General features: G+C 38.8%; 1 protein-coding gene across 2 annotated transcripts in view; it reads right to left on the bottom strand.

Moving 5' to 3' along the window:
* TTBK2 (tau tubulin kinase 2) overlaps window positions 1–19,999 on the bottom strand; it is a 90,664-nt gene that overhangs the window by 28,935 nt on the left and 41,730 nt on the right. For both annotated transcript variants that reach the window (XM_042446526.1, XM_042446534.1), the window contains exons 6-11: window positions 13,488–13,592; window positions 8,426–8,491; window positions 8,145–8,237; window positions 6,604–6,729; window positions 5,756–5,913; window positions 2,779–2,992 (exon numbers count right to left, since the gene is read on the bottom strand). In XM_042446526.1, the coding sequence (XP_042302460.1) occupies window positions 2,779–2,992; window positions 5,756–5,913; window positions 6,604–6,729; window positions 8,145–8,237; window positions 8,426–8,491; window positions 13,488–13,592 (762 nt within the window). The remainder of the gene's footprint in view (window positions 1–2,778; window positions 2,993–5,755; window positions 5,914–6,603; window positions 6,730–8,144; window positions 8,238–8,425; window positions 8,492–13,487; window positions 13,593–19,999) is intronic.

Raw genomic sequence — 19,999 nt, 5'->3', positions numbered from 1 at the left:
ACGTTGTTGACTTTCTAGTTTCCGCCATCTTGGCATTTTCTTCCTCAACGTTTTTTATAAATCTATTCCAGCACACATCCATTTTCTTCTCCCTAGTGACAATTGTTTGTATCCATTTTCAACTGTCACAAAACCTCTGCTGTTATACTTCACTCTCCTCTCTCACCCACACCTTACTGTGCTCATAGATCTATTCAATCTCTCGCACTCTGCTGTTATATTCTCCAATTCGCTTTGCTCGCTAGTACATACTAAACCTCTACACTGAGATCTAAGCCCCCATCTCATTATGCATCAATTACATTTTCGACACACCCCACTCCAGGGGAGATTGCCAGAGTATGGTTAAATTGAGGCGCAGGTCTGTTCCTGGTTTTGGTTAAAGTTCTTCCGTTAAAATTGTTTGTTCAAGAATATGTTTGTGCTAGTTATTAGGATGTGATCCTCTCAAAGTGAAACCCCACCCCCACCCCTTTAACATATCCACTCCTCAATATGTGACTACTGAGCCTAGAGAGAGGTCTTCCTACAAGGCTTATTTGAAAGTCAGATCTCTTTGGAGCTCTACCCTAGGGATAACGTATTTACAGTTTTAATTCCTTGAACTCTGGATAGACTTAGAATTGTATCTCTGAATGTGAAGAGACTAGGATCTCCCCTGAAACTCACTTGTGTTAATGTTTACTTGAAAAAACTTAAACCAAGTATTGTTTTACTACAAAAAACACATAGGAAAGGGATGGGAAATATCTTCCTGAGGTTTCCCTTTGTAACGCAATACACAACAGGTGACTCAAACAAGTCAGGGGGGTAGTAATACTTTTCCTGGATTCATGTCCATTCCAGCCCAATATGATAATATGCGACCCATCTGGTCACTGTCTGATATGAAAGGGAACCATTGCCAACACTACCCTTACATTGGCAACCTTTCATTCTCCCAACACTAATCCGCAAACCTTTATGTCATCCTTCCTGTAAAAGAAAGTTATCTCTGATTTCGGATCTCATTTTTAAAGAAGGGATGTTAGATCCATGGAGAATATTACACCATCAGCTAGAGATTAAATCTTTTATTCACACATATACGCTAGAATTTATTACTTCCTTGTTTCGTGACCCTCCCTTTCTAACATCATTGATGTCTAGATAGAACTTATTTTTATTCCGATCATACAGCCACAGTGCTGACCTGGCAGTTAAACCCAGACTTAAGGAAACCTCACATCTGGAGGTTTAACCCCAGCCTTTTTATAAACAAAAGTACAAAACTCAGATCTAAGATGAAATTAAGCAGTTTTATTTGGAGAATAGGAAACCAGAAACCTATTGTGGGATACCTTGAAAGCAGTCCTCAGGGGCCTATTAATTCAGGAGGCAACCACACAGAAAAGGCTCAAAGTTGCCACCAAAACCAAACAGATTCAAGACATAGCTCAGTTGTCCCGTGTCTTTCTGTCTCTAAATCTTTCTGCCCCATAGCTCTCCTTAAGCAGGATGCCAAATTGTTCACTTCAATCACTCCCACCAGCATAAATGAGTTTATTTTGGAATACACCAACCCTGACCAGGTGGGCTTCATACCAGGCAGGCAACTGGCAGACCCATTCCATAGAGTATTAAACATTCTACACTACGCCAAACAATCAAAAACACCTCTGTCTCTCCTATCACTCGATGCCTTAAAAGCCTTCGACTGAACAGAATGGCCATACCTTTTTAAAATATTAAAAGAAATGGATTTTGAAAACAAATTTATTGAAGCATTGCACCATATCTATGATAGTTCGGAGGCAACAGTTTTAGTTAATGGATATGAGCCCACACCTTTTGCCCTTACCAGGGGAACCAGACACTGTCACCCCTTTTATTTGCCCTTATAATAGAACCTCTAGCAAATCTTATCAGATCCAAAACCAGGATAATTGGCCTCCATATTAATGGCCAACATCACAAGAACACTCTCTACGCAGATGACATGTTAATTTTTTGACCAACCTGGAAACATCATTTCCCTCACTGAAAGAGGTATTTGGCGAATTTTCAAGGTTTCCAAATTAACTTTGATAAATCTACCATGATGACTTTAAACACATCACACCAACAGCAACAGCACTGAACCAGAAGAAGCTCTGGCTAATCTTAACAACAGTTAGTGAAATAGGCCAAATTTAAGTAATAGTTTGTGAACCTGGCTTGCTTTCCCTGAAGTTAAAAACAGAGATTCTTGAAGTTATTTTATGACAGTTCCCTCACTGTCTCACAGCACTGAGGCACTGCGCCACTCAGCCCAGGTAACTTTGATCCTGTAAATGCATAATGTAAAGTGATACATACTGAGGTTGAAAAAAAAATCTTAAAACGTTGCATACAAACTAATACACTAATTTTAGCGATTCAGATCTATGGACACAGTAGAGTGGTAAGAAGAGAAAATCATCCCTTCAACATGCTGAAAATGTAAGTCATCCAATGAAACTACATAGCAGTGACATTGAGATTAAAAACAGTATAACTAAGTGCAACCATCTGAATAGGATATGGTGGTATTATTTTAGATAGCTTTCAGAAGCAAACTATGGAGTAAAGAAGGGAAACTGTTGATAAACAGCTGAAGATAATATCATAGTCAGAAGAATGCCAGATACTGAAGACAAAGGGAGTCTCTCTGTCTCCGCCAGATTCTGCTTTTTCTTCTTTCTTTCAGTAAAGGTAAATTTTAGGTTGAAGAAGCAAGAAACAATTTATTACTAATTTCTACTCAACTATCATACTTACTTTTTGGACACCAAGTTTTATCCTATTCCTGTTTGCATCCATTTCTTCCCATACATCCTTTTCCTGAGCACGATGTCCAGGAGACTCTGGTAACTTTTCTGGGGAGATTCCAATAGGGATACCATTCTCACCATCACTGAGCTGTTCATCTGGAAAAACTTCATCCGTATTCTCTCGCATCAGATCTCCTGGTATTGGTGTGGCATTGGCAATTCTATTAAAAAATGAAAAGTAATTGTTTATCAGTGTGCTAGAAGAAAGGTTGCCGCATTATTTAAATCAATAAATTGTAAACTTTTCAAGCAATTAAAGAAGTGCTCCCTGATTAACTGGTTGAGCTGCAGTCCCCAAATCACCACCACCTCTTCTAAACTGGTACCTGTCACTTCCCTCATTACCTTGGAAGACTGGATAGGAGAAGAAGTTATGAAAAAAACAAAGAGATCCACTGCTTGTTCTCTCCAAAGAAACAAAGGATTGATAAGGAAAAATAGCAATTAAACTGCCCCACCATCAATTGAGACATCACACTGGAACTTCCAAGCAGGCTTCAACTTAACAACTTTTCCTGGCAGTAGCTTCATCTAAATCAGTGACACAATTTAAAGTACAATTTCAGTTAGGAAGGTGTACTTCTTCAGAACTATAGGTTTTGCAAATGTATGCAAAACAATTTATCAATAGACTGAGCTCTTGTTAATCATCCAACAGTCCCATTGAAAGCAGAGACAATCTCAGCAGGTATGTGCAAATATTAAGCATCTTGCTCCAACTGAGAGGACTGGATTAAGCAATTGGATTAAGGCTCTGTAGACTTCCCAAATAGCATTATGGGGCCCTCTTATTAATGTTTTACAATATGTATACAGAAAGAGTACTGCCAGTAGACCAAGGGGCTTTAGTATCTGGGAAGTATTTTACATCAGAAAGACTTTCTAGTCCAATTAAATACTCAAACAAAATTAAAGAGGAGATGGCCTTGCAGTATGAAAGGCTGAATCAGGACTTTACCAAAGTCTTTCCTCTTAAGTAAGAATTCCTTAACCATGAGAGATGAAACACTGACATGCTACCCAAGATTAATTTCTAACTGTGAATTTTTGCACTTGAATCAAGAAAAGTACATGACCCAGCAGTCTGCTTTGATGTCTTAATGACAATTCAGTAATAGGGAACCTTACCACCCAACATTAAATAGCTCCAAAATGTTGATTTTTCACATTTATGCTCTCAGTATATGCTTACTGTTTTCTCCTTGCACTGAGCAACTACAGTCAGGTACTACATTTAATAAAATTAAAGAGAAGGGTTTCTAGAAAATGTTCTTCCCAAGCATACACCAATACTACTTATAGGGAGACCTGGTGGCACAGTTGTTAAATGCCTGTACTGCAGCCACAAGGTTGTGAGTTTGATTCCAGGGCCTCAAAGGTTGACTCAGCCTTCTATCCTTTCATAGGTCGGTAAAATTAGTACCCAGCTTGTGGGGGGCAATCGGCTTGTAAATTGTAAACTGCTGAGAGCAGCGGTTCTCAACCTGTGGGTTGCGACTCTTTTGGGGGTCGAACTACTCTTTCACAGGGGGTCGCCTAAGACCATTGGAAAACACATATTTCCAATGGTCTTAGGAATCGAGACACCATTCCTCTACCTGTTGGGGGTCACCACAACATGAGGAACTGTATTAAAGAGTCGCGGCATTAGGAAGGTTGAGAACCACTGACTTGGAGAGTACTGAGCTCATTGATAAGTAGTAACAACATGTACATGCTATTGCTACTTTTACAAACTGTGCGTCAGAGATTCCAGGCCTTAAATCAGAATCCTCACAATATGAGATCTTCATTAATTAGCTAACATAGAACAGCAAGTGCTCAAAGAATTTGGTAATTCATGGAGCAGGGATGTGCAAGTAGAAGGCAGTATAAGCCACATGGATTGGCCAGGCCTGATATAAAATGTGAACTTGCCTCAAAGTAGTACCTCAGACTTCAGCTTCTTCCATCTAAAGTCACTGACTTCAGGGACCCTGAACTTGAGACACTCCCTCAATTCTAGACTGAAATGAAGCTGTCATTGCCTTCAGTTTGGTTTGGATAGTGCCTTGCCTGTCAGCACACACACACCCTTTCTGTACTTGTCTCTGTATTTTCATGCATTTCCTTAGCCTCAACACAACATGGAAGAGCAGGATTAGAAGACTGGTATTGTGTGATCTTGCTACCATCCTATGTGTTACTGAATGAAGTAGAACAGAGGAAAAGATATCTCTAATCCACATTTATTGCTAAGCAGTGAGGTTTGTCAATTGTAACCAAGAGCACTGGGGAAAGGATTGAAGAAGCCAAGATTTGATCATGTATCTTTACACAATGTATTTAAGAACAATGGGGTCAACACTTCTTTTGCAAAAACATTATAGGGAAATAGATGGTGTTATATGAAGAGCATTATTCTTTTTTAACTGTTTTCTCTGAAACCAAATGTATAATATTTGCCTCAATAGAGATTATGAATTTAAACTCATGGCCAACTATAATTGAACTATTACTAATGAACTTAATTAGTATTATTCTTCAAAAAGGAAATAGAAAAATGTGCTTTTCTTAATGCTCTATGACACAATAAGATCTAAAATGAGAATCCTGACACAATCACATATAGCACTGCTAAATTCATTCACTGCAGAAAAGTTGACTTTTGAGAGAATAGCAGACAAATGTGTTCTAAAAGTTATGAAACATTCCCCCAGCAAACCTATGTCTTCATTAACATCAAACCACAAAGGAGCACGCCTGAGTCCTTCATCACTATGAGCACAGATGAACCTTCCCATAGTTAAAATATCATTTAGTTCCCATAGAATTAAAATGCCATTTAGGTCAACATTTGGCAACCTTACAAGAGCAAATATACACATAGGTTATTCATTTCAAATGCTGTATTAGATAACGTCAAATGAAATACTACAAAATACCCTATAGCTGCTGGAGTCAAACGAGTGAGCAACTGAGGAGTAGTTGAAGTGGTGGTTGTAGTTAGAGAACCATCAGCTCCGCTCTTTTCCCAGTCAAACAAGTCACTCTCTGCCACTCCAAACGTCTTCATGCTGTTCTCAAAGACTGACATGAGAAGCTATAAAAACAGTTTACCATCAGAATAGAGATATCCAATTTTATAAACAAGTTCTCAGAAAATTGTGTTTTGAAGTCATCTAAAAGTAGGCCTACATACAATAATTAATAATATCTTTCTCTCATTGTATAGAATTAAATATTATCACTATTCATAAAGTAAACAAAATGCAGCTGCATTTGTAGATATATCAATGAGATGCTGCAGAGGAAGGTGAAAGTTCTAATTTCTGCAAGTTGAACAACAAAAGATTTACCATGACAGCAACATTAACTAAAGAAAGGAAAGCTGAACATCCTGTCGAGTGTTGCGAAACACGATATTTGTCCTTTACATAAAATGGCAAAATCAAGGTTTACTTTTTGAAATTTATATATTTTTTGGATATTTCATTCCATGGATAAGGAATCAACGAATACAGAGGAACGAATGAACAAATCATGTGCTATATTTCTTTATGCTATAGTATTAAAGTGAGCACTTTATTCCTCTAATTTTAAAAGATTTCAAATTAGACATTAATAATCTAATATGGAAATATATGTAGAAAATGTATTATAAATGCTACAGTATCAGCCTAAAAATATTCTAGAATAGCTAGAACCAGAAAGTGCAAGCATATATGGTCAACATAATCAAGGGAATGAGGAAGAAAAAAGATTTTGAAAATGTAAAGTAAAAAAATCATACCTGATAATCAGGTTTAGTAAAATAATCTAGATTAGAAATATGATCTAGAAAGGTATTAAATTCTTGAGGGAGATGTTTTAGCATCAGACGGTGGTCATATCTCTCCTTTATAGAGCCCACTTGCTCCTACAAGAAAGAAAATACAATATTGATCATACTTTCTTATAAATGACTGATCATTACAGACATTAGAATGTAAATTAAATGATAGTATTAGAAAGGCTACAGTAAATTAAAGTTCTCAGACATATACTAGAATCCCAGATCTAATTTCCTAATTCTTCTATTCAGGTACATATCAACAACTCTGTGTCCCAACTTGGCCCAAACCACAAAGCACAATAAAACACACACATATACTTGGAGACAGCTATCTATGAAATGAATTCTGAAATAGTTGTATAAGGCGCCTCTCCTTGCTCCGCAGCAGCGCCATAGCAACCAAATTGTGTGGCGCTGCTGCGCAGCAAGAAAGGAGAGCTCCACTTGCGCCGCACCAAAGCGCCAGCGACGGTGCAATGATGTGTCAGCTGGCACAACATCGCTGAGCGCACCATCTGGATGGTGCCATACAGCTGTGGCGCGCCCATGATGTACTAGGGTTGCAGGGCGTGTGCAAAGGGCCCATCTGTACTGGGCCTTAGACCCATACTAAAGTCAATTTGAAATTCTGCCATGTAAATCTTGTTAAGTAGAAATATACATCTCTGGGTAAGCAACCACAGTGAACAGAAATACAAAATTCTGTATTTAATCATATTACTAATGGCTTTAATTACACTTAACAAATATTGTTTATTTATTGAATGTATATCCCACCTTTCTCTCAAGATGGGATTAAGGTTATGTATGTAATGCACTATATACTAAATGAAATACAGGTCAGGTAAGTGATCTGTTGGGAGGGGCGAGAACATGAAATACTGGAGGTGACTGATGAATGACTGAATGATTGAAGGGATGTTTAAAAGACTAGGTGGGGGGTTGTTCAAGGTGTGCAGTAGTGGGGTTAGATAATAAAGTCTTGCAGAGAGACCACAAGGGTATTTAAAAGTTTCCCACATACGATATCATAGCTGTGAGACAGGAGGACTGGAGGTCCTCACATTTTTAGTAGTGTTGTGGATAAGCACAATCTCTGACAGGGCGCACCAAAATTAGGCCTAAACAAGTGAAAAACGAAACTCAGAAGTAGCTGAAAGGTGAGGGCAGCAGCTCTCAGACCTTCTAGGGTGGTTCAGTTCTGGTTTATTCCTCTCCCTCCAAATCCACAATCCTGACCAATGTTATCATCGAGAGGAAGAAGTTTCCATTGGAACAATGGGAACTTTTCTCCTACAACTAACAGCAGTGGAGCAGGGGATTACACATGTCAGGATCAGCATGGAAGGGAAAGAATTAAAGCAGTCCCAATGAATCCCAATGAAAATCATTCTGTTGAAGTCTATTATTAAATTCTTAGGATGGTTCTAACTGACACATGTAGCATTATTACTAATGTGTCCTTGAGTTTGTCTTGATTAGCAGATTTTTCAACAAACCTTGTCTTTAATTTTCCTCCATGGCAGTTGTCCCACCACAAACTCTACCAACATGTAAAAGAGAGACCAGAGGTCATCATGACGTCCCATCTCCTATGGGGAAAAAAAGGCTACATGTTTTCTGTTTCACAGTGCTGTGTAACACAATGTATTTACCAGCTGGAACTATAATGCCATGGTATTTTAGAATATGTTTATCTTAAGTGACATGCAAAATGATAAACAAACTAATTGGTAATTCAGTTACTAAACTGCATTTGCAACAAATTACTAATACTCACTCTGTTCCTGTGAGCGTTGATTGATGCATACCGCACTGTCCCTCTAAATCCAGCAACTGCCCGGGGCTGTCAGCACAGGGGAAGGAGATTAAAATATTACAGAGTATTCCAATATTAGTTTCAGCAATATATAAAAGAAGAAGTATAAAGAATAATGCTGGCCCTTTACTTTGGAGTCTGCATGTCTGTCTGTCTAATACAGTGGTTCCCAAACTTTGAACCTCCAGATGTTTTGAACGTCAGCTCCCAGAATTCCTGACTGTTGGCCAACCTAGCTGGGGTTTCTGGGAGTTGAAGTGCAAACTACCTGGTGGACTAAAGTTTGGGCATCACTGATCTAATAAACAGAATTTAAGTGGACAGGAAAACAGGCAAGCATGCATTTATCATACTTTCAGTTGCTCAAGATCAATTCTTTATTTCTATTTTGTTCTAACACCGTAATAATCCTGTAACACCTTTTAAAATTTTTTTTTCTCAGCAGCCATATCACAATATTTTACGCATCTAGCTTTAGTATCTTGAGATCAGTAAAATTTCAATGAGAGATTTTAGTAAATCTAAAGACATAACAAATGGCGTCTTAAATAACAGAGAGGTAATGCACAATGTGGGAAGTAATAATCTTATAAAGCATTGTAAGATGTATTTGGGTGAGACTAAGATCATCTATCAAGAGAAGAAAAATAGTTTAAGAGAAATTATTTATTATTATGGCTTTCTCATTTTAATACACAACTTCCTGTTGAGTACTGAAAAGAGGAGAAGAGAATTTCATGTGTATTTATCCACAGCAATATGAAATATGAGAGAGCCAATGCATGTTCAAATCCTAGGTTGGCCATGAAATCCTACTGGGTAACCTTGGGCAGCCTCAGAGGAAGGCAATGGCAAACCCCCTCTGCACAGGTTCTGCCAAGAAAACCCTGGGATAAGGTTGCCTTAGAGTTACCATAAGTCAGAAATGACTTGAAGGTCATCAACAACAATGAAATATAGGGCAGATTAATAAGTGCAAATAAATCTAAAGCCAATGTAAAACATGGTAGACATTCATATTGGGGACAAATAGAGAACTCTCCCTAGTAAAGAAATATCTTTCTATATAGTTCCAAACAGTTTCTTTTCAGGTGGGAAAAGTAAAGGTCCCCCATGCTGTTGGACTCCAACTGCCAGCATTCATCACTGGCTATGCTAACTAGGGCTAATGAGTTTCACTTCAACAACTGACGGGTGCATAATTATCACCACTGATCTACATACAAACACAGCCCTTTGAAGCTTTCCCTGCTTGAAAACTAGGCACATGTGCTCACGGTAGAATATAAAGCTCAGTGCAGCATCTATCATCTTCTGCTATATGGCTCTAAATACAGCTACCTTTTCCCATTAAGATTGCTGATACAGGCTCATATAGAGCTGATAATAATAATAATAATAATAATAATAATAATAATAATAATAATAATAAATTTTATTTATATGTCCCACTTCTCCCTTTGGATTGAAGCGGGATTACAGCAGTAAAAACATCATACAATACATAGAGAATACAAAATACATCAATCAAAAATAAAAAGGGGAAGAGTTGTTACAGTATTGCTCACAGTCGTAAGAATCAAGATACAGTGGTACCCCGGGTTACGAAATTAATTCGTTCCGCCGTTAATTTCGTAACCCGAAATACCTTCGTAAGCCGAATTCCCATAGGCGCTAATGCAAAAATAGCTCTCTGCTGCCCTCCGGTGGCGGAAAATTTTTTCGTAACCCGAAGAAACCTTCGTAAGCCGAAGCAATAAATCCCTATGGGATTTTTTCGTATCCCGAAAAATTCGTAACCCGGCGCATTCGTATCCCGGGGTACCACTGTATCATATTCAGATGTTCAAAATCAGATTAGAGGAGATCCGTTGGATAGGCCTGCCGGAAGAGATCCATCTTCAATGCTCTCTTGAAGGCTTTCAAAGAAGATATAAGACGGATATCTTCCGGTAGGTTGTTCCAAAGTCTAGGGGCCATCACAGAAAATGTTTTACAAGAGGTGGTTTTCAAACTGGTTTTGGGGTGTTCTAATATTTTTGTGCCAGATAGCCTGAGAGTGCAGGGTGGATTATGTAGGGAGAGGCGTTCCCTTAAGTAACTTGGGCCCAGGCCATGCAGGGCTTTACAGGTAATAATCTACACTTTGTATTGCGCCCGGAAGCTAATCGGCAGCCAATGTAGAGATTTCAACACCGGGGTAATATGCTCTGATCTCGGTGTCCTGGTGATCAGTCTGGCTGCAGCATTCTGAATCAACTGGAGCTTCCGAACTTGGTACAAAGGTAGGCCCATCTAGAGCGCATTACAGAAATCTAAACGAGAGGTTACCAGTGCATATACTACTGTTTCAAGGTCCCCCTGAGCCAGGTCGGGACACAGTTGGCGTATCAGCCGAAGTTGACAACATGCACTCCTGGCTATCGCCTCCACCTGAGATGTCAACTGTAGAGACGAGTCCAGGAGTATTCCCAAACTGCGAATTTCATTCTTCAGGGGAAGTGTGAACCCCGTCAAGTATAGGTTGGGAAATCTCCTTCCCCAGACCAGGGGCACCTATCACAAGCACCTCCGTTTTCTCTGGATTCAGCTTGAGTTCGTTTTCCCTCATCCAGCCCATTACTGACTCAAGGCAGGCATTCAGAGGAGAGATGCCATCCTTAGTCACTGCAGCAGTCAGAGAAATAGAGAAGTAAATTTGGGTGTCATTGGCATATTGATAACACCGGGCCCCATGTCTACGGATGATCTCTCCCAGCGGCTTCATGTAAATGTTAAAAAGTATGGGGGACAGAATGGCGCCAAAGGACGCCAGATGTCAGTTGTCTTTTATGAGAACAACTGTGCCCCAGCATCACCGCCTGGAATCTGCCCGAGAGGTAGGAACGGAACCACTGGAGCGCAGTGCCCCAATACCTAACTCCCTCAGGCGTTCCAGAAGGATACCATGGCCAATGGTATTGAATGCCGCTGAGATGTCTAAGAGCACCAACAGGGTCACACTTCCCCTGTCGATGCCCAGATGGAGGTAAATGACTAGGGCGACCATGACAGTCTCAACTCCGTATCCCGCCCTAAAGCCAGTTTGAAATGGGTCCAGATAATTGGCTTCATCAAAGACAGCCTAGAGTTGGAAGGCAACTGCCCTCTCGATCACCTTGTCCAAAAAATGGTAATAAAGAGACTGGCCTATAGTTATTCCTTATCAGGGGGTCTAGAGAGGGTTTCTTTAAGAGTGGCTAAACCACTGCATGTTTAAGTGCTGATGGAAATTTCCCCTCTCTAAGGGATGCATTTATTATAGTTTGAAGCAATGATCTTACAGCATCCCCTCCCTGAACGGTCAGCCACGATGGGCAGGGATTGAGAGAGGGCAAGTTATCTTCCTAACACATCCAAGGAGCTTGTCCACTTCATCGATACTCACAAGCTCAAAACAATGCAGTCTAACACAGTCCATGGAGTCACTAGATACCTCTCTCATAGTCTCATAGTCTCTGTTGTAATGCCAGCATCCAGATCGACCCTTATCTGAGAGATCTTATCAGCAAAGAAGTCATTGAATGCGTCACAGCAGGCCATTGTTGGTTCTAGTAATACATTCGGGGTGGGAGGCAGTTAGGTTAGCTCTCTAACCACCCTGAACAGCTCTGCTGGACAAGACTCTGCAGATGCAATACGTGTAGCACAGAACAAGTTCTTTGCTGCATCGATTGCTACTCCAAAGGAAACTAAAAGGTTTCCTAGGAGCATCTTGTCAGATAAGCGTTGGTGTTTCCGCCAGCAGCACTCTAGTCATCACATGGCTCGCTTTATTTTCTGAAGATCTTGAGTGTACCATGGCTTTTTATTTGAAGCGAGCTGGAGAGGACGCTCAGGAGCGATGCTGTCTATAGCCCTGTTTAGGTCTTTATCCCAGATATCAACCAGGGTGTTGACAGAATAATAAGCAATTTGTAATAACAGAGCTGAAGCGGAACAGGGTTTCTTAGTCATTGCATCCAGTTTCCTAGATAGCACCACCAGTAGTATCAAATGGAAAGCTTACAGTACTGCGAGAAGCAATGCAGCCTCCTAAACCCAAACCGTTGCCTATTGCCTGCCCCTGTATGTATAAGTATATATGATAGGTTGACGCTGATTCAGCGGTAGTGTAAAAAGGGTAGTGATCTGCAAGATGAAATTGTTGTCTTCAGAGACAAGATGGTTGATTATCTGTCTCCTAAAGTGAGAACCTATGTACTACAGCATTAGAAATGCCAGCCAGATATTGTTGCATGTGTTCATGGACTGGGATGGTTAACTAAAGTCAGTAGTGACACAGGTAGCAATTTTTGAGCCAATGCTTGAGCAGAAGACTGTTCTTACAAGTAATTTACGTTTTGAATGAGTTGGCTATAATGATTAGTCTTAGTCTAATAAGACTCCAAGAGAAAACACCATCTAAATGAATTCTGGATATTTCTAACCACAACAGCCTTTACCATAGTTGTGCAATATACAGATTTCCACATAATTTTAACCCCAAACTGATCACATACACTATCATATTGTCCTATAAAGCTTTTTCTTTAAAATGTATTCCCAGATGAATGTATTGCACCCACATTGTTTGATTTAACCAAGGATTTTCTCATTTCTGTACATTTTTCATTTTTAAAAGCACACATCTGAGTAGTCATACATTTTTAAAAATACAGTACTACATACACTTTGATTCTGTCACTGCTTATCAGAAGCCTAGTTTTTTGCTGTTTCTCAGCTGGATAAGCCAGATGATGCACAGAAGTATTCAATATTGCTCAAGGTCACACAATATGTCAATAGCTCAGGACAAAAATAGAACACAACTGCATCCAACCTTTATTTCTTTCAAAAACCACTAGGATCACATAAATGTCTCAGTTTCTAAGTAATGCATCACATATAGATACAACTATTCTATCTAGCAGTTATTTTAAAATTCAACGTATTTTTAAAAAGAAATACATAAATATAAAACAATATCACTATAATTACTTACTGGTCTGACATCCCCACATGAATTTGTAAACTGACGTGCCAGTCCAAAATCCAGCATGTAACATTTTCTCCAGGTGCTAGGAAAACGCCCCATAGCAAAGTTAGACTAGGGAAAAAAATAAAAAAATACAGGTTTACCTCTTATAATGTACATGTTAGTTTCTCATCAAAAGAGATATAACTAAAAACAGATTATGATTTCCCTTTTAGATTTGCCTGCCTTAAGACAGAAGAACACCAAATTTCCAGAATATGTACCAAATCATTCTTTGTTTACATCAATATTAGCCTCAAGTAACATTAAGGAACAAGCCTTCTCATTTAATCAGTAAATCTCACTAACTTCTTATGAATCCCTCACCCCACCCATGAATAAAGGCAAGAGGAGCAGTTTAACATCAATATATCCTTCATTTCTGACAATATTTTTTATTATTTTACTGAACAGTAGCATGTGGTTAAAACTGTGGGATGCAATGCAGGATGAGGTGTCTCACTCTTGCTTGAATCACTGACCCCAATAATGGCTGATACTGCCACTAATTAAAAATATTATGGATGTAATAGAGTTAGGACTGCAAACCAGAACAAATGCTTTAAGTTCTAGTGTAGTACTGGATTTGGCATAATTTATTTCTAAAAACATATGGTTGAGGATTAGGCTATTATCCTTTTTGTAATATAACCCATGTTAAAACACACACATACTATTTTTGTTTTAAAAAAGAATGTATTAGGCATACATATATACATATCACACACAGAAAACTATTGCTTAGGTTCTTTGCTATCTTCTTGGACCTAGCAATAATGCTAGAATCAAATCTGAGGTGACAGTGTTGTGCAGGATTCCCTTCTATGAGCTTCAGCAGATTTGCCAGCTGTAACTCTATCTGAATATTCAAGTTTCAATTACATAGGCAGATTGATCTGTTGCATTATTTTCTCTGTGGGAGTAGCCATTTAAAGATATTTCTTTTTCGGAGAATTCTGAACCTTCACTTGGTTTACAACAAGATTGGCAAGATTCGGCAGGAGAAAACCAATCACATCATATACTGTACAACTCAATCTCATGTATAAGTCGAGGGAAGGTTTTAGGGTAAAAATCGTGGATTTTGATATGACCTATAGATAAATCGAAGGTGAAATGTAGGAGAGGAAAGGTTTTTAACGTCAGATTGAGAGGGAAGGAGGTGGAGAGAAATGGGGTTGTTTGATGGTCAGAGAGATCTGGAGGAAGAGAAGGAGGAGGATGGGGAGAGAAGGTTTTAACATCAGATTAGGAAGTGGAGGGAAATGGGTTGTTTGGTGGTTCTGGGGAAACCCAAGGAGGGGGATAAGAACAAAAGGTTTTAACATTGGATTGGGAAGTGAAGAAAGTGGAGGGAAACAGGGCGTTTGCTGGGGAGAGAGATCTGGAGGAGGAGGATGGGAAGATTTTAACATTAACATTGGATTGAGAAAGGAATACACACACACACACACACACACACACACACACACTCCTGCCTTGGCAGCTCTTTCAGAAATCACTGCCAAAGCACAGAGAGTGGGGCGTCCGGGCTGCATTTTAAAGGACCTTTCTAAGCAGCATTGCTGGTTGTTGTTGCTATTGTTAACTGCCCTCCAGTCGATCTGGACCCATGGTGACTGTATTGACCTGTATGTAAGTCGACCCTAGATTTTAGGGTCAATTTCTGGCCATAATTTTTTTGACTTATAGTTAAGTATATACAGAAGTATCTATTCAACACCTGTTATCAACTTGTTTCCAGTATCTATTTAACATGCTGCTTTGATCTTTAAAGACAAAATGATCTAGAACCATTGGCCTATCTAAAGCAGTGGTTTTCCACCTGTGATCCAAAATGTGACAAGTGGCCTGTAAATGACTGCACTGAACGAACAATGAAACTCCAATCTGCAGGATGGAATGGATGCACCAATTCAAGAGAGGGCAGAGAAATTGTCAGCATGTGAAGCTTCTGATACTGGATATTAAATATCAAATATAATGTTTACTGAAAGATTCAGGAAACCTATATCGTATCTTTTTAGTGTTTTCCACACTTTTTAATGTGATAATCACCAAATATTTTTGATAATGATATCAGTATCCACATAAATGAAAAGACTGAGAACTCCTAAAGCATTTTTCCCATTTGGTGGGAAAAGGCTGAATACAAATGAATAAACCACCACCATCATCTGAAGAATTGTCACAGTTCAGACTGAATGACCTGGATTTTAAGAGCTTTACTGTAGCCTTACTCTCTAGTCTCACACTAAATCAAGACTTGGTTGGCAAGGACACAGAAAAATATGTTTGGCACTTGTACCCAGATTACAGAACTCTTTCCCTTGGGAAATCTAGCAAACCCCCCACAGCCCAGCACTACACACAGAAACACACTTTGAAATTGCTTTTATAATTAGTGTTAGCGTATATGGGCTGCATGGTTTTCAAGAACCCTCTTTGGCTCAGCTGTTTTATGTTATTCATTTGAGTGTGTTTCTGTTATGTGATTTTTTTATTGCTTTAATATTTGTGTAAGCTGCCTTGTAGGGAGTTTCCTTGGAAGACAGGATATAAACATATTAAAAATTAAAACAAATTTTAGTCTTGAAATCACAGGACAAATATAAAATGCTACTATGATGAAGTGGAACAATTCAAAAAGTTATCCCCTATCAAACAACACTAATTATTTTGATGTGATTTATTCAGTTTTAATCTAGCTTCAGTACTAACCAAGTAAGTATGCTCTATTTGTAAAATAAAGCATATTGCAAAAAATAGAGAAAGAGATTCACCAAGTCTACCACTACAATCATATTGATGTTTACTCCAAAGAAGTCCTGCTATGTTCAATGAGGCTTATTCCCTAGTGACTGTACTCATGGGCTGCATCTGCGCTGCTGACATAATCCAATTTGACACCACTTTAACTGCCCTGGCTCAATGCTATGGAATTATGGGAAGTGCAGTTTTGTGAGACATTTAGTCTTCTCTGTCAGGGAGCTCTGATGCCACAACAAACTACAGTTCCCAGAATTCTATAGCAATGACCCATGGCAGTTAAAGTGGTACCAAATTGGATTATTTCTGCAGTGCAGTTGCAGCCTGGATAGCTCTAAATAACGTCAATATATAATAATAAACTGGGCTTTGTATACTCTTCCTCCATTCACATTATTATTTTCACAACACGTGTAGTTAGGACTCTGAAACTTAAGCAGAAGGTGATGAGATAAAAATTGTCTAGCAACCAAAAAAAATTAGGAAGAAATACATAGCAGAAAGAGCCATAAGTTGTAAAGGTGATGATTATATTTAATAATGTTATACTAGCTAGATATAGTTATCTTAATTTTTTCTAAATGTTTAGTTTTATAAATCATAAATTTCTGTATAACACTGATGTTGAAAGTATGATATGTATGTATTTTGTTATTTTTGTGATATTGTTTTATGCAAAGGCCATTGGCCAAAAGCAATAAAATTTGACTGACTATATATATATAACTTCTTGACAAGGAAGCAGAGAAAGTTTAATATATGATCAGTGGATAAAATTATCACTTTTGGATTTCCTAAACTAAGAAATTAACTGTAAATCCCAAAGAAAATAATTAAAATAAATTAATTACAGTCCAATATTAACTGAAACCAGAAACCTGAATGTAACAAGCATGCATTAACTTTTAAAATAATGCACTGTTACAATAGTTTTGAGTCTATTCTCCCACTCATTCTCACAGCAAGATCACCATGTAATACTGATTTTGTTGTTGTCAGCTGCCTTTGAGTCGACATCGACTCATGCTGACCCCCTACCCTACTCTCTACCTCTACCTCTCTGCTCAGGTCCTGTAGGCTCAGGGCCGTGGTCTCCCTAACTGAATTTATGCATCTGGCATGCAGTCTTCTTTTCTTTCTACTGCCCTCTACCTTCCCCAGCATCATTGTCTTTTCTAATGAGTTATGCCTTCTCATGATGTGGCCAAAGTACTACAGCCTTAATTTAGTAATCTTGGCTTCCAGGGAGAGTTCAGGCTTGATTTGTTCTGGGACCTAATTGTTTATCTTGTTGGTCATCCATGCTATCCTCAGCCTCTTTTACAGCACCGTATCTCAAATGAATGAATTTTCTTCCTATTTGCTTTCTTCACAGTGAATCTCAGTAATGGGGAATACAATGGCTTGGATTATTCTCTTGTGTTCAGCTGTATATCTTTGCTCTTTAGGATTTTGTCTAGGTCTTTCATAGCTGCCCTTCTCATTCTTAATCTTAATCTTATGATTTTTTGATGGCAGTCTTTGTTCTGATCAATGTTTGATCCAAAAACCAATTTTCCATCTTTAATACAGGCATTCTCTACTAGTGAAGCTCCTTTTTATAATGATTATTTGGCATACATGGCTAGAATTGCACTCCTTCCCATTATGACAGGCTTGAAGTCTCCTAGACCTGTCTATCCACTCCATGTGTTCTGTGTACTCCTTTTCCTCCTCAGATGCTGTCTTGTTTTAGCTTCATAGCAACAGCATCAAGAAGAATTCTGCAGAACAATTCTTGCAAGCAGGTAAAAGAAGGTGTGCTTGAAAACCAGAGCAAGGAGGAGCTCCTCCTTATCCTGATTAAGCATCAGCAGGCATTAATAATCATGTCAGCAACAGCCCCAGTTTCTTCAGAAAGAGAATGATCTTATTGCAATGACATGCCATAGTAAACAAGGCTTTTGGTGCCCCAGATGCTTTGCCTACTGCACATGCACCTGCACAAGCTGGAAGAAAATAGGATTCTACTGCATGCCAAAGCCACGTTAAGAAGAAAAGGCACACATGTTACTCTGTCACTCAGAGTGCTATAGTGAGAAATGCTGTATGTGAAAAGAAAAGGGACAGTGTAGACATTTATGGCTCACCATGGCACAACCTTTCCATGCATGCACCTGTGAAGCAAGAGGCTATTCTGCTGGTAGCACTGCTGCTGGTAGGGTCTCCCATGTCACACATGATTTTTCTGAGAAGCCACACTAAATGTGTCAACAGCTACTGGGCAGCAGCAGTATTAGGAGGGGGGGATGACAGTGGTGGAGGATCTTGCAAAGACAATGGCAGTGGCACCATAGCTAACGTCTGTTTGCTCTGCACAAAAGAAGTAACAGTAAACCCCTTTTGAATGTCTTTTACCATGAAAATCCTTTGTTGAGACAATCCAAAATGAAACAAGAGACTGTGCTAGGAGATGAGACCCCCAGGTTCAAAGGCACTCAGCAAGCTACTGGGTAGAGCAGAGGACAACTCCGAGTAGCTCTATGGCTAATGACCCAAATGGGCTCGTGCTGAAAGGACATTCAGTTTTTGACATGCTTAGAGATGAAAGGAAAGACTGCAGCTACTCAACATATATTATAGAAACATGTAATGTGAGACACATGAAACAGGGGAAGCTAGACATACTAAAACAAGAAACGGAACATATAAACATTGAGCTAGAGCAGACAGGAATGGGACATTCTGACAAAGAGAATTTCACAGGGTTTTACTCAGGAATTGAAAATCTAAGAAGAAATGGAGTGGCATTAATAAGAAGAAAGAAACAGCAAAATCAGTCAAAGGATATAATACAAATTATATCAACATGACTTAAGGGAAAACCCATCCATATAACAATAATTCAAGTTTGTGCTCCAATTACAGAGGAAGAAGAAGAAATTGAAAAATTCTATACTGGAATCCAGGAGGAAACTGATCACAAACCAAAACAGGGTGTTTTTTTTATTCCCAGAAATTTGAATGCAAAATTAGAAAACAGAGAAAAATAAAAGATTATAAGAAAATTTGGCCTATGATCAAGAAATGAAGCAGGAGAGTGACTGTATTTTGTGAGGTAAATAATTTGTTCATCACAAACACATTCTTTAAGCAAACCAAGAGGTGACTGTATACATGAAAATCACCTGATGGCCAATATTGGAATCAAATGGACTAAATAAATGGAAGCAGAAGGTGGAAAAGCTCCATTCTCTCTGCAAAAACAAAAACCAAGAACAGATTGTGACACAGACCATGAACTGCTAATGTCAAAAATTAAAGTAAAGCTAAAGAACACTAAACCAACCATCATGACACAACCTGAAGAACATCCCTGTAGAATTTAAAGGTAATGTTTTTTAAGAAAATTGCACCATTGAACCTAATTATGTGAGAGACAGGAGAACTCTGGACTGAAGCCAGGGACACTGTTAGGGAGGTATGTAAAAAGACACTACCTGCAGCCAATAAGGAAGAGAAATCTTAATGGATGACAAATAAAACTCTTCAAGTAGTTCAGGACAGATGAAAAGCAAAAGTAAAGGAGACAGAAATAGGGTCAGATAAGCAGAGAGAATTTTATTTACTAATAGAACTGCTTCACAAAAGCCAAGAAATCAAAGAGAAATTTAAACCAAAGTGGGGATGCTCTATTACCATCATGGGAATACATAACATGAGCAAGTACC

The sequence above is a fragment of the Sceloporus undulatus genome, chromosome 1 (genome assembly GCF_019175285.1).
Source record: "Sceloporus undulatus isolate JIND9_A2432 ecotype Alabama chromosome 1, SceUnd_v1.1, whole genome shotgun sequence".
Lineage (NCBI taxonomy): Eukaryota > Metazoa > Chordata > Lepidosauria > Squamata > Phrynosomatidae > Sceloporus > Sceloporus undulatus.
This window is presented reverse-complemented; position numbering and strand designations above follow the sequence as displayed.